This window comes from Tupaia chinensis, unplaced genomic scaffold (genome assembly GCF_000334495.1).
Source record: "Tupaia chinensis unplaced genomic scaffold, TupChi_1.0 Scaffold000542_1, whole genome shotgun sequence".
Taxonomy (NCBI): Eukaryota; Metazoa; Chordata; class Mammalia; order Scandentia; family Tupaiidae; genus Tupaia; species Tupaia belangeri.
In genome coordinates this window covers 613,527-628,965 of record NW_006160055.1, presented here as the reverse complement: position 1 = coordinate 628,965, position 15,439 = coordinate 613,527, and the positions used below count along the sequence as shown (strand labels likewise).

The following is a 15,439-nucleotide window of genomic DNA, read 5'->3' as shown; positions in this document are numbered from 1 at the left end:
GGCTAGAGGGTTTGGAGCAGGTACCTCCTTTAGACTCAAAATTGGGGATGCCGTGCATAATCACGTGGTGCAGAAACAAGGGCTTGTTGTTCATTTTGATGGAGCCGGAGAGCAGGCCGCTGAAGTAATGCACGTACCTGCAGCAGGAAGAGGGGCAGCCTGAGGGAAGGAGGCCTGGACCACAGCAGGGTCATCCCTGATCTCTTTTCTCCAAGAACATTGCCCTAGGCTGCCTGCCTACCCCCTACAACACCCACCTCAGCTCCTGGAAGCTGAGGTCCCTGCCCCACGACAGGCCTCCCTTGCTGCTTGGAGTTCAGGGAGGAAGAGCAAGCAGGTTTCCTAGACCTGGAGCGGCAGCAAGTACACATCCCACTTGGAGGTCTCGTGCGCCTCCTAGTGGTCAATACAAGCATCTTTTTCCTGCTTTACTCCCAACCAAAGATTCTCCTGCTGGACCAAAATTCCTCCCAAGAATCCTTGACAGGCACCATTAGCTTCTCAATACTGAGTGGCATGCTGCCCAACCATCAAACAATTAGGACACCTTATACAAAACCTATGCTTATATTTGGTTCTGTCCCCACAGATCCATCGGCTACATGATAATGCAGCAAAGAGTAAGAGCCGATAACTATAGTTCTGCTTTTTAAAAAAGTACTTACTTGAATTTATTTGTTATTATTATTACTGCTTAATTAGAACATTGCCCTAGGCTGCCTGCCTACCCCCTACAACACCCACCTCAGCTCCTGGAAGCTGAGGTCCCTGCCCCACGACAGGCCTCCCTTGCTGCTTGGAGTTCAGGGAGGAAGAGCAAGCAGGTTTCCTAGACCTGGAGCGGCAGCAAGTACACATCCCACTTGGAGGTCTCGTGCGCCTCCTAGTGGTCAATACAAGCATCTTTTTCCTGCTTTACTCCCAACCAAAGATTCTCCTGCTGGACCAAAATTCCTCCCAAGAATCCTTGACAGGCACCATTAGCTTCTCAATACTGAGTGGCATGCTGCCCAACCATCAAACAATTAGGACACCTTATACAAAACCTATGCTTATATTTGGTTCTGTCCCCACAGATCCATCGGCTACATGATAATGCAGCAAAGAGTAAGAGCCGATAACTATAGTTCTGCTTTTTAAAAAAGTACTTACTTGAATTTATTTGTTATTATTATTACTGCTTAATTTTTGACCAGAGAGAGAGAAAGGGAAAGTGAGAAAGCAAGCCACCAGGTCCAGGACTTGAACTACGGCTGGCCATGTGGGAGTCCAGCACCCTAACCACCATGCCACCTGCTGGTCCCAGTTCTTAACTTTTTTTGTATCACACGAAGTATATGAAGGCCCTTGCTATCAATAATTTCATTAGGTATTTGAGATAATGAACTTTCAATAAGTAATCCTATCCCCAGGATCAACATCCTCCAACTCTTTTTTAACAAAGTTCTTGTTGGAGGTACAGAAAGATGAACCCACTTCTCCTTCAACACAGAGACAGACAATTAGGGGCAGAAAGAGGTTTTGGCCTCCTAGAGACACACAAAGCTGGAAGTGGGTGAGAGATGAGGAAAGAAGTCCAGGGTTCAATGCATCTGCCTAAAACTAGAAGCCAATATTTCTGCTGTTGATTCTGTGGGCACTTCCTCCTTTTCTGAATGGCCAGAAAGCACCAAGCTGAGTCAGCTAGACCAATCAGCAAGCATTCTGAGACTCCACCAGAGCCAACGGGGCCGCTCTAAGGAGGGTGGGACCGGAACTGCATGACCATGACAAGGCTTCCCTTCTGTCTCTTGGCTCCTTGGCCCACCTCCAGGCCTGTGGGCCTCTGTCTCTGGGCTTGGGTGGGGCCACCTCAGACTACCCAAGCAAGATAATCTGATGGGCAGCGTCAGCTCTTATTCAAGCCCCTGCCCAGCCCCCGACCCCATTACTCAAACCGGAAACCTGGAATGGCAGTTCCTATCAGATCTCCTGATCATGCCAACAGGATGTGTCTGTGTGCTGTGGACAATGAGTCCGGGGGTGGGGTGACAATGAATGGGAGAGCTACAGGCAAAGCCCCTCCCTCCCTCTCTCCTCCCGGCCTCTCCTCCAACTGCTCCATTCCCTGCAAGTGACACTGACAAGAAGGCGGGAAAGTAGCATCAAATGCACAAGAACGACAAGGATTGCGCTCACATCTGGGCACGGACAGAAGGACCCATCCTGTGCAGACCCCCTGGCAGACATGAATTTCCAGGTGGGCACAGATAAAGTGTGTGCACAGGGGCACACTCCGTCTGCTCACTGTGTAAATTCACACTGAACACCATGGAATCCCTGAATAATCGTGTCCCTGAGCGCGAACACCGATCCCCACAGCTCCGCCACTCTCTAAGGCACCTTGAGCCATTGTACCAGCATGCTTCTCTACTAGTGTCCCTTCAAGACCATGGGTCACACCAAGACTAAGACCAGCATCCATACAGAGTGAGCCAAGGACTGAGCAGCCAACACTGACCATAGTTCTTTCTTCCCTGGAAGACTCACCGGTCCACAGCTGCTGTGTCTGGGGGCCTGGGCAGAATTTTCTGCATTTAAAGATACCTGGTTTCTGATTGCAGGCCCAGAGGCTGGTTGTTGGCTCTTCTGTGTAATTAGAAGGTGCTGGTTTGCCTGGGGACACATTCACTTCTGCTTGGGCTTCCCATGACAGTGGTGGATGACACCCTTCCAGCCGCCCAAATGAGGGGGAATAGAATGTGTTTTAGGGACCCTCAGAATGGTGAGGCTAGAAAGCTCCAAGACCTGCTGCTATGGAGTCCTGTTGGCCAGCCAGTGTTTCCAGGAATGGGAACAGCAGAAGGATGCCTTGGCCTCCAGGCCTTGGTACTTGCTATTCCCTCTGCCTGCATTCTGTACCCCAGACCATCACAGGCTACTTCCTTCTCCCCAGTCAGGTCTGGCTTCACATGCCACCCTCTCAAGAAGTCCATTGATCTACATCAGCCCCCCCACACCCACTCCTACCACTCTCTAGACATCACGGTTTCTTTTATTCTTCAAGCACTGATCCCTATCTGAACAATCTTGACTAATCGTGTACTTGGGTATCACCCGCTAGAGTTAAGCTCCACGGCCCTGGGCCAACGGACTCAGCACCTGGGTCTTCAGTGCACACAATGATGTTGCCACATCAGGGCAGGTTGCCAGCCTACAGCCCCAGGCCACAGAAGGAGTTGAGCCTGCATCCTGTTCTCCAGGTCTCCTGATTAGGCTTGGATCTTTCACCCACTGGCTGCAGCCTTCCCAAAGACCACCAAGCTCTATGCCTTCTGTGAACCAGACATCATTGAATAAGCATCATCCACAGAGCAGAATTCCCCAGGACAGTGGGTAGTGCACCACGGGTACTCTACCCTGGTCTAAGTATTGCTGGGCTTTCGCGTACATTCCATCTCCACCACCATCTCTATGAACTCTGACCATGTCCCTTCCTTAGCCTCAGGCTTCTCATCTGCACAAGGGGGAAGCTCTAGATAGTCATCATTATTCCAAGTTGGACCCAAGAAGCCTTCCTGATCCCCTCCACTAAAATAATCCCATTCTCCTCTAATCAGCCTCCATCTCTGCAGTACTCTATTCTCTTTGTTTTCTACAACTAGCTATTATCTGAAACTACCTTGTTTGTGTGGTTACTTATGTAATGTCCATCTCTGTCTAAGGGAAAGGACTTTGTCCTGTGCACCTAGATATCTCAGTTCCTGGAACTAGAGTCAAGGACCTAAATGACTATATAAATGAATGGAACCACCCCTGCCCTGTCTCCTGCCTGGACTCTTGTGAGACTCCAAGAAGACCACCTGGTTGAGAGCCCTCAGCAAAATTTTTGAACTCTCCCAACAGCAGGTGACCCTTGTCATGGGTCTCTGTGACCTCCCCCGGGGCAGGCAGCAGTGATCAGGCTCCTATAGGCTGAGTCAAACATTGAAGCACTCTCACAACCAGGTTAAAACAACACCTTAACCAAGACCTTTTTCCTCCTAGATGGATACTTCTGCCAGGATGTTCCACTGCTGTCTAACACAGGCCTTAAGAGCCAACTACCCGACCAATCTGTGGGCACATGCAGAGCTCACACCACTCCAGACCTGTGCTTGGTATACCCTCACCTAGATGCAGGTGGCTGCACCTGTGGGTGTATAAGTTAGTCCCCGTGACACTGCATGAACACCTGCATGCACTGGGCTCTGAGCCCCAGAGACCCACCTTCTCTGAGATGGCTGGCCAATGGGCACAATCTTATCCTCGTAGAATCTCTTCATTGCAAACCGGTCCAGGGCCTGGTCTGCACTGTGGGAATAGACAGGTGGTCAGAGGAGCCAACTTCATGCCCAAGAGACCCGTGTCTCTCCACCCCAGTTCTCCAAGAACTACAGGGTCCTATAGACAGCCACAGTGCTTGGTGGGAGGACAAGTCTCCCCTTCCAGCCATCCTGAAAAGCTTTCAAGAAAAGAGTACTCTGGCATCTCTCCATCCAAATCCCTCCAGTGCTGGGAGCCTGGGAGCCCAGGAGCCCAGCTCAGATGAACCACTTACCAGCCCTGAGTCCTGAGACATGTTAGTCAGTCTTTCAGAACCTCGTTTCCCCATCTGTCAAGTAAGGGTGATAACTGCACCTTTCTCAAAAGTTACTATGGAGCTTAGCATCCATAAAGAGCTTGGCACATGTGGGCACACAGGAGGTAGGCAGGAGGTGTTCACCATTAAGCAAAGATGGAGCTGGGGTGAGTTTCTCCTAATCCTACTGGACTCATCCTCGAGAGTGCTCGCAGAGACCATTTTGAAATACAAGATCACATAGCTCCTCTTGGCTCTCCAGTGACTCCATCACTCTTAGAATAAACTCCAAAGCCCTTATCAAGGCCTAGAAGGCCCGCAGCTCTGGCCCCTTCCAGCTGTTTTTCCTCTTCCCCTTCCCTCACTCACTTGGCTCCAAACATGCCAGTCCCTCCCATCCCACCTCATCTTGTCCTTCCTCTTCTCAGTCTAGGAAGCCTATTCCCAAACTCTACAGGGTTCAGACCTCCCTACCCCCCCTCATTCAGGTCCCTGCTCCATGATCACCTCATCCTTCCCTCACCCAGTGTTGTTCTCTAGTCTCTTCGACCTTTCACCTGCTATGGTTTAATGTCCATGAGGGCAGTGACTTGGCCTTGCCCACTGCTGTCTTCCCAGGACCTAGAACAGTGCCTGGAACATTGCTGAAGGAATGAACAAATGAACGAATGAATCTCTCTGCCTCCCTGCAAAATCATTCACTTGGTTGTTTCCTATTCTTGCTCCAAAACACCTAGACGAGGTGGCCAGAAGTAGGGATGGATGAGATAGAAGGTTCCACCAAACTCAGTTCTTTCAGACTCCTTCCCTGCTCGCCCAGGGAAACAAAAGGCCGTCTGATAAGGAGAAGTGGACCACAGAAGCAGGTTGGGTGGGGTGCCCATAACTGGGCCTGCCTACCAAGGCTCCCCAGCCAGGGCCCCAGAGAGACAGACTCTCCTCTCTCCTGCCCTCTGTCCACAGGCACCTGCTTCCTCTTCTTCTGGGAGCTCCTGCACCCATCCTTGCGACCTCTCATCCCCTCTGTCCTTTTCCTCCCACTCAAGGAAGGGAGAGGCCATGGGTAAATGGAGATTAGGGCCATACTGTCAATGAGCAGAGGCTGGAAGACTCAGGCCCCCTTACCTGGCGGAAATGTTGCTGTAGTGCATGTAAGCCGCGATGACCACTCCTATCCTGCCTCTGTTTCCCTGAAAGAGCCCAAAACACATAAGCCTTTATGTTATTTCTAAAGCTGGCTCTGCTGCCCCAGAGCCTAGGAGGAAAGGGGGCAGGGGCTGGGAAGAGGCTCTAAGTGAGAACAGAAGAACAAGGGAGACTCAAGTGAGGGGAAGGCTGAGCCTCAAACAGAAGAACACAGCAGATCATGCATTGCTGAGAGTCACAATCTGGAACACCCCCACTCCTTGGGGGTATCCTCTGGGACAGAATCTATAATCCCCTAAAAAGAAGACTACACAGAGATAGGCTTGCATGCTCACACAACGCAAAGACACAGGCAGGTATACACACTGAAGGACACACTCAGGTGCATGTAAGCACATGTCTGCACACACACACACACACACACACACACACACACACACACACACTGACCTTGTTGTGCAGAACAACAACATTGTGGGGGTCTGCGTTGAGCCATGTGTCCATGGCCTTGCAGACACTGCAGATCTTCTCCAGGGCGGGGGTGTGTAGGTCTGGCCAGCCAAACTCCAGTACCTGCAGCCCAAGCCAAGAGTCAGACAAGGATGGGAGCCCAGGAGAGTCAGCCAGGCCCTTGGAACAGCACATACCATGTGCCAGCATCTAGGCACTGGCCACCAGCAGGCACTTGGCTCCTGCCCCACCATTAGCCCAGCTGGAGGACAGAGATCAGGGGGCAAAGGACACTGGCCAGGACTAGAAACCTGGATCTTGGCTCTGGCACTGACTGTAGGGACTCAGGCAGGTCACATCCCCTCTCCCAGCCTGAGTTTCCTCATCTGCATGTAAAACAAAGGCTTGAAGTCAACCATCTCAAGGTTTCTTCTATACAATTCTGAACTCAAAATGTGCTGTGGGCCCTAAGCACAGACTCCAGCTCTCTTCCCACAGACAGTTCTGAGGAAAAAGCAAAGGGCTCCCAGATGCCCAACCTCCTTTTGGGGCCCTGGACATACAAACCATGCATTTTCAAGACAGCTGAGAAAAGTCTGAAGAGCCCAGAAGGCAGACCTGAATATCAGGCACCTCAAAACCTTTCTAAATTCACAAAACTTTAAATACAATAGAAGTATTGCTTGGAAGAGCCCATAGATCATACTTAATCCAGTCTGTCCACTTTCAGAGGCACAGACTGAGGCCCAGAGAAGGGTCACAGAGCAGCAGGTGCCAGAATTCAGGAGCCAGGAGCAGACATCAATGGCAAAACTTCCCAACATAACCCACTGAGCAAAATAAAAACTGGCAGCAAAATCTAAAGTTTGAAATCCAAAAATTAAAAACCTCACACTCCAGCCTCACCTCAAATATTCTGTGTGCTCCCCGGGGAGTAGAGCTGGGTAGGAAATTGCTGCCTCAAGCTTTGCTTTCTGTAATTTGCATTATGGAAACAGTAAACATTTTCAATTTTCCAAATATAAGATAGCACTTTAAACTGTCACAGTACTTTGCCCCAGATTCTGATGGGGGGACCACAGAGAGGGAGCCTATCTGTCTCCATGTGGAGAGAATTCCTCACCCCAGAACACCATCGGCTCACCTTGGTGTGGAGCTTCGTGATGTCAGGTCTCCGCTCAGAGAGGTTGAACAGCTAGAAGAAAATGGAAGAGACCATGAAGAGGTAAGGGTGAAGAGGGCTGGGACAGGAAAGAGCCCATGGCAAGGAAGCCCATTGGTCACACTGGGGACTATGGTGTCACCTCCAACTGCTCTAAAGAGCCCACCCCCCCGACCCCTGCTGAGTGCTGCATCATCATCCTCACAGCCAGAGGCCAGCCATGTACAAACTGGCCCTCCTGTGCTCACTTCCACTCTCTCTCCCCAATGGAAACCTATCTACACACGGAACACAATGGAGTCCCATCGGACACACGTGAACCAACAGGAACTCAGACGACAGGTTCTCAGGAAAAGGGAGGAAGGAGAGAAATACTCCCTGCGGGATGTCCTGAACTGAAGATGACAAGAATATGGATCCAAATCTAGGGGCACTACATGGCAAGTATCTGGCCATTTGTGGTTTTCACATCACATGTGGACTTCAGAACCTTACCCCATGAAGATGTGACTTCTCTGTCATTGGTCACTCTCCCCCAAAGGGTGAAACCATCCTGGGTGGGCCCTGTCAGACCCTGGCATGTCTCTCCCAGCACATCCCCTTCAATGCCAACCACACTTCATGGAATCCCACCCCTACTGCCCCAATCTTGGAATTCTCATCTACACTTCTGAAGGTGCATGCACAACTCCCCACCTCCATGCTGCTGCCTGGGAAACTCAAAGATCACTGTGTTGTCTCCTCAAGAAATAAGACAGTCCATTCTGGAATAGGCAAAAACAGGGGAAAGGATAGCAAACACAGAGACCCACAGTCCAGGACTCCTCTCCTATAACCGGGGTCTTAGATGGCTTCTAGAGCATTCTTATATCCTAAAGGCAACACGCTTTATTAAATTAACAATGACCATCACCTGCCATACCCATGCTCAGGAGTTTATATCTAACAGCTGGTTTAATTCTCTCAACAACCATGAAAGATAGATAGTATTATTAGGATCGTTTTATAGATCGAGAACTTAAGGCTTATTGAGGATAAGTGGCTAAGATCATATATTTAGTAAGGGCAGAGCCAGAAATTTGAACCCAGGACTTTAAAACGTTTAAGGCCAGGCTCTTATCAATGCTTCAACACAGCTGACAGATGGCTCTCTACAGAGGTTGAATAGTGTCCTCAAAAATTCATGACCATCCACATCTTCAGAACGTGACCTTATTTGGAAATAGAGCCTTTGCCAATGTAAACAGTTAAGAATTTCAATATGAGATCAACCTGGATCTAGGGTGAGCCCTAAATGCAATGACTGATGTCCTTATAAGAGGAAAGGATGCACGGAGACACAAGGGAGAAGGCTATGAGAAGACGGAGGCAGAGACTGGAGTGACACACTGCAAGCCAAGGAATGCCAAGGATTGCCATAAGCCACCAGATGCTAGGAAGAGACAAGGAAGGGTCCTCCCCTATAGAATTCAGAAGGAACACAGCCCTGCCAATATCTTAACATTGGGCTTGCATCCTCCAAAACTGCAAGAGTATACGTTTGTTTTTTAAAGCCACAAAATTGGTGATTGTTTGTTGCAGTAGCTATAGGAAACTAATACAGTCTCCTACATTCCACTTCAAATACCCTGGGATGTTTTCAAGGGCAGTCTCTTGAGGGTGCACAAATCTGGTCCAAGGGTCCAGCCCACATGTCCTCCTCTGGGGCCAAGCATAGGTAATTAGAGGACCTGTCATTAGAGGAGACCACCACTGGCCACCTCGTCTACATTAGGTGAGCTGGCTCCTCTAGGCCAGCAACACAAGATCCTTAGACACATGCAGCTGCAACACTGCCCTAAGACTTCTCAGAGGCAGCTCTGCTCCTCCCTACCCTGTGACCTTGGGCAAATAATCCCACGTCTCTCTGCTCTGGCAAGTGACTTCTTTCCAGACTGCCATGCAGGTTAAATGAGGCAATGCAGTTTAAACAGTGCCTGGCTCATAGTAGGCACTCCATAACAGGAACTTTGTTGTTACTCTCTTTAGTAAGCACTCACACATGTATGGACACACATGTGCACACACAGCATTCCAGCTGCAGACACACTCCTTAGAACAGAGCTGGCAGACAAGTGAAGACTCAGCCATGAGAGGCCCAGGGTGAAGGGCAGGGCAAGCAAGGGAAGAGGATGGGCTGGCACAGGGCAGGTGGACAGAGACACCGGCAGTGAAGAGGCAGCAAGCAGATGGAAGGCTAGAGGGGCACTGGACAAATGGGCAAGAAGCCAGGTCCTCACCAGATAGTTGCCTCCATGTTTGGACTTCAGCATCTGTGCCACTTCGCGAAGGTTGCTCCGGAAGTTCTCCTCGTTGGCCGTGCTGGGGAAGGAGACGGCAATGATCCGCTCCGTGACGTACACCAAGTCCAGCTCACAGCTGTCCTCCATGGTCCGGCTCACACTCATGTTTCTAGGGAGACAGGAGATAGTGGAGATCCAGGTTGGAATCCAGGCTCCAAGAGCAAGCCCCAGATACTGGTACTCCTGACACCATTTGCAACCCTGATTTCTTCTCCTGGGATTTGGACTGCTCCCTGACCTAGCCTCACCAAGGTGAGGCTTCCCTTGGCAAAGCCAGTGCCCCGAGCCTTGGAGCGCCAGAGTGGGCAAGCTGAGAAGATGGCCAGGATCGCAGACATGTCAGAGTTAAAGTGTCCTGGCAGCAATCAGAGGTTCCCATCAGTCCTTTTGGTGCTGCTTTCAGCCTGTGACTCCAGGAACCCAGGAGCCCAGCCCGGCTCACTGCAGCCACCAGGTTAGGCAAGAGACTCCGAGAGGACATGGGACCGCTTGGGAAGAGGAAGGAGAGGCTGACCCTGTGCACTTCAGCTTCCTGCAGCTGAGCCCTCTGTTGCCTCCCTACTCGCAAGCTGTGAAGTGGGCAGGAGGCTTCTCGGGCAATGGGGCAGCCCGGGTCACAACTCACCTGGGTTCCAGGTAAGCCAGACCACAGTGCACACTCCAGTCCTCCCCAGGAGAAGGCTGATTCCTGCTCTTTGCCCCCTGCCTGCCAGAGCTACTTCTGGGCAGTGGTGTCCCTGGTTTCTAAGGGCCCAGGAAGTAAGAGGTGCTGGGTCTTTGCCATCTTTGCCGCTACAGTGGTGAGCAGCCTCTACACTATCTGTGTCCCTCAGAGGGATGGGGAGCCCCCTGGCTGGGCAGCTGGCCCTCCATTAGGTGCAGGGTGAGGGGGCTCACATCTTTACAGTCTTCTGAGTTTTCTTCCAGGGGAAAGGGCCAGGGAGCCCACTGGGGAAACCCACCCAGAGCTTCTGGGAGCACCTCCCTCTTCCCTCCCCACACCTTTTTACCCTATCCCCAACTTCCTGGAGCCTCCTCTCCCTCTAATCACAGTAGGCAACATTCACATTTCATTTTGCCAAACTTTCACCACAGTAGGGCCAAACTGGACTGGAGGGGCAGTGAAAAGAACACCACCAGGGTATTCAGAAGTGGCAGGGACTCTCCGGTATAAGCCCTGGAAAATCGAGGAGCCTGGAAGAATCCAGGTCTCCACCAGGGTTAAGTCGAGCCCAGGAAAGGACAGTCAAGGATGAAGTATGGCCTGTCCAGGCAGAATGCTGGGTGCTGAGTGGCTGAGAGATCAGTGGCCAGAGGTAAGGAGCCTAGGCTGAGTTAGACCTCTGAGCCTGGCCACTGTGTCCCTATGGTAAGCTTCTTGCCTTGGCCACTGGTGCGAAGTTGGTGGGCGCTGACTGCCTCAGGCCATGCCTACCCAAGGACAGCTGTTGGTGGTGATCAAAGAAGCCACATGCACACATACTCCACGAAGATGGAGCTAACTCGGAACATCCCACCCTCACCTCCCTGCAAGCCCTCTGTCCCAGCTCCAAGGAACAGTCTGGACTGTCAGAAAACCATGAAAACTGAGCTCCATGTTTCAGCCCCTCTCTCAGCAAGGGAGGGTCAGTGAGAGAGGATGTGGTGGAGAGTGGCCTGAGTCAGACACCGCCCACCCTGGGCATTGATCTACCCCGACCTCCCTTAGGCTGATTCTCAAGAAGGCTGCAAAGGCAAAACAGCACACCCCCTGGACAACCTCAGAATCGCACCCTGTGCCTCCAGGCTGCAGTGCTCTGGGCTGTAGAAAAGGAGGGAGGCCTTTGAAGAACCACCTGCTGGCAGCCGGGCCACAACCCACCAGGGACTTGAGTTCCAACTGGGACTGGCATTTCTCAGGGCGTGGAAGAGAGGCAGATAGCGAGGAGCCCAAGCCAGAGAACTGGACACAGGCAAAACAGACTCCCTGGGTCAGCAAAGGACAAAGTCCCCTGCATATCCCTCCAGCCAGCCTGGCCAGAGAGGGCACTTCCCTTCTATAAATGACACTGCACCATCAGAGTGGAGTCGCTGTCGGGGAGTAAGACCAGCGTGGGCCTTCGTGCAGCCAGCCCTGAAGGCACAGCCAAGTGTGGCCTCTGGTGGTCTTAGGACCTTGGACAAGTCGCTCATCTTTCTGAACTCGACTTCTTCACCTGCCAGCTGAGAAGGAAATGCTCCCCTTGTAGAGTTGTTGTAAGACTAGAAGAACTATGCAGGTAAACACAGACCCCAGCTCGAGCCCTGGTGTGAGCTAGAATTCAAGCAGGACCCCTGCCGAGTGGCATCTACTCGCCTCCACTCCGTGACCTCATGTTTCCCCACAGTTACTGCCAGTGGCTTTATGGCTTTGATCAAAGGGACCCAGAGCGAAGACTTGACAGGAACACCCCCAGCAACCCCACTGCCTGCACCCCTGCCCCAGACCTCCATGGGCAAGACATACCTGATTGGCTGGGGAGGCGGCTGGATGTTCTGGATGACTCTGGCAGAGCCCTGAAAAAGACGAGAAGTGTGATGGAGGGACAGGCAGGACAGTGGAGGAGAGCCGCAGAGAGCTGGCCACAGGAGCAGCCAGGGCCATGGCCAAGCACAGATTCGCTTCTCCTTTTTCTGCCAACATTCCAGCCCTGCCACCCTAACACTCCAACAACACGGAGACCCAAAGCCAAAAGTGATAAATGCCAATTCCACTTGAGTGTGCCTACCTGTATGCGAGTCCCAAAGGGACAAAAGGAAGAAATCCGAAACGCTGAGAAATACACCCCACTGGGCTGGTGCCACCGGCACTGAGGGCCCACTCAGTAAGCAATTACTGAATGGATAAAAACGCATTAGCCTTGATTCACGGGACCATCATGATAGGAACCCCAGTGAAGAATACAGACCAGAACCAGGAAAGGAACAGGAACGAACAGTGTCAATGCCCTCTGTCTGAGCCTAACTTCTCTGTCCACTGTCCCACACTCCCCTCCTTGAAAACAGCAACATGGAGTCACTCAATCAAAATGTCTGAGTTGAGAACAGTCAGGCATGTGATGCAGAGAGAAGGCGGTGAACCCTGCGCCCCAGGACCCGATGTCTATCACACTGTCTTATCTACCCCCATTTCCAAGGTCATCGCCTTTTATTTTCTTTTTTTTAAAGAGAGACTTTTGCTATAGGGTGCATGTGCTCGCTGGAGAAACAGAGAGACAGAGAGATAGCAAAAAAATCACCCTCTGGGGGGATGGCCAGGCCACAATCCCTTCTCCATTCTCTTCTTGGGATCTTGGGCATGAACACACACACACACACACACACACTGGGTGTGAGTTTTAAGTCACCAGGTCCAAGACTCAGCCGTAGTCAACTATGTGGGAATCCAGCGACATAACCATTACGCCATCTGCTGGTCCCTCCAAGGTCATCTACTTTACAAAGTTAGGCAAATGTACCAGGTTGGTGCCCCAGACACCCCCAGACAGCAGATGGCCCAGTGGTGAAAGCACAGGGTCCGGTCCCACAGACCCAGAATTTAGATCCTAGGACTGTGCTGGGCAGCCTTGTGATAATAAAGTCACAGGTCAGTGGGGCAACCCTTAGGGCTCGCACTGAGGAGTCAAGAAAATCATGCATATAAGGCGCTTTGCAAAATACCGGGCCCTTGGTAAGTGTCCGCTGTTGTTTTTGTGGTTGCTCTTTTGTCAAGTACAATTAAAAGGGTCTCTATTTAAATGGCTGCTACAACCTAACAGTCACCTCTAGAAAATCAAAACCCTGCACCTCCTCTCCCACCAGCAGCCACCCGTCCTCCCAGCTGCCTCATGAGATGCAGGACAGGGATGCCCAAGTTTTAGGTTCCCAGGCCCTGCCCAAGCCCACTGAGCCCATCAACCCTTTCCAATCACCCATGTACTTCCCCAAAACCAGGCTTTTCCCATCTCCAAGCTGCAGCCACCTCTTGGAAGATGTAAGTTCACAATCTGCCAAGGAGAGAAACGAGGAGGAGAGAGACTGAGAGAGACGGTGACTCACCCCTAAATCCCTGGGAGGTTGATGACCAAGCAGGATTCGCACTCCAACCTGGGGCTGCACCACTGGGACCCCAAGAAGAGAAGCACCCTTCAGTCCTCCCCTGACCCTGCAGCACTTAAGAGGCAGAGCAGGTGGGTTCCAAGGCCCAGCTCCCAGCTGAGCCCCATAAGCAGGACTCTCCATGCAGCTACCCCTGAAGAAGGCTTCACCCAGAGACCCCTCTGCCAAGCTGCCAGTGAGCTCCGAACAGCACCGGCAGCACTGGGAGGAGGAAAGTACCAAGTGGGACTGTCAGGGCAGAGTTTCTCAGTCTCCCAGCTCCTCCAGCCCTAAGGACTTGGGTTTGCATGAGTCAGACTGGGAGGGAAGGGGACAAGGAGGGGTTGTTTGGTTTTCAAGCCCCAAATCAGGCTGTTCCAAAACTACCCACCCAAAGGAATGCAGAAGCCCAACACTTCATCCATCTCCATCTCATGGGTCCCTGATGAGGAGTCCCTGAAGCTCCCCAGGCCCGAGGTTCTGCTCCGGGCCCCAGGGCCACCCTGCTATAAATAGCCCACTGGGCTTCATCTGTTGCTGATCCACAGACACTTTTGGAGGAAGCCACCACAGCTACTTCGAACAACTGGAAGCCACAACTTAGCCAAGTTTTGAGGTGTGGCCAGCAACACGGGCAGGCCCAGAGAGCTGGAGGGAGGCAACAGGATATACTGAGCTACACGGGGCAAGGGAACTGGGGAGCCAAGTGGCGCCGGGAGCCTCCAAAGGTGCAGGGGTAAGGAGGAGGAGCAGGGCAGGAGACCTGGCTCCCGTTCCTCCACCGCCCTCTTCTAAACGTTACAACACTCCACATTCCTCAGCCTCCCCACCCCAAAACACCGGAGAAGATAAATAAAAACTTGGCCCAAACAGAGTCTGGCCATGCCACCTCCAGAGGTGATAAGCCAAAGTCCAAGCCCACTCTGCTTCACTGGGTTGGTCGGGGAGGAGGAGGCAGGCTGTGGGAAGCTGCCCTGGACAGCAGCCCCACTGCAGAGGATGGGGACGAGCAGCTGGACTGTCATCCCCTGATGAATCACTGGGCTGCCCTCAGACTGACAGGTCTTCCTGTTTTCTGCAGAGTTGAGCGGCATGTGACCCTTGCTGGCAGAAAGCAGATGTGCACGGGTGACACATCCGAGTGTCACTGCACACAGGGAGAACTTGGAGCACAGCAGACAGGCAAGGCTGGGGCAGCGTGTGCACAAGCACACCCCAGCACTCCAGAACACACAGGGGACCTCACGCGCAGGGCTGGAGAAGGCGCCCTCTGAAGCATGCCTAGCCACGTAGACGTTTTACAAGAGGGTGGCTATAAGCCAAGACAGCCAGTCACCTCTGTAAGCCAAGGAAGCCGGTCATCACTGATCACCTCACCCACGCCCTCCATCGGTGAACAGTCAGTGCCACCGCAGGTGTGCCTGGCTATGTTCTAGGCACAGGAGACAGAAGCGGTCAGGCCCCTGACCTCAGAGAGCATATATACCATACTAGGGACCGAGAGGGTCCTCAGCGGACTCTGAGCAGCGGCCTGCTCTCATTCCCCATCTGTAAAACGGGTATAGAACTGTGCTCACATGGGTTTCTACCTACTCCAATGAGAGCCCCGGGGAAAAAGCATTAGAGGGCTTTACAAACTATTTA

General features: G+C 52.1%; 1 protein-coding gene across 1 annotated transcript in view; it reads right to left on the bottom strand.

Annotated features, from left to right (window-relative positions):
- TNS1 (tensin 1) overlaps nt 1-15,439 on the bottom strand; it is a 132,231-nt gene that overhangs the window by 113,548 nt on the left and 3,244 nt on the right. The window contains exons 2-8 of the mRNA XM_027775313.1: nt 12,186-12,235; nt 9,638-9,809; nt 7,341-7,391; nt 6,197-6,319; nt 5,726-5,790; nt 4,249-4,332; nt 25-137 (exon numbers count right to left, since the gene is read on the bottom strand). Coding sequence (XP_027631114.1) covers nt 25-137; nt 4,249-4,332; nt 5,726-5,790; nt 6,197-6,319; nt 7,341-7,391; nt 9,638-9,805 — 604 coding nt within the window. The 5' untranslated portion in view covers nt 9,806-9,809; nt 12,186-12,235. The remainder of the gene's footprint in view (nt 1-24; nt 138-4,248; nt 4,333-5,725; nt 5,791-6,196; nt 6,320-7,340; nt 7,392-9,637; nt 9,810-12,185; nt 12,236-15,439) is intronic.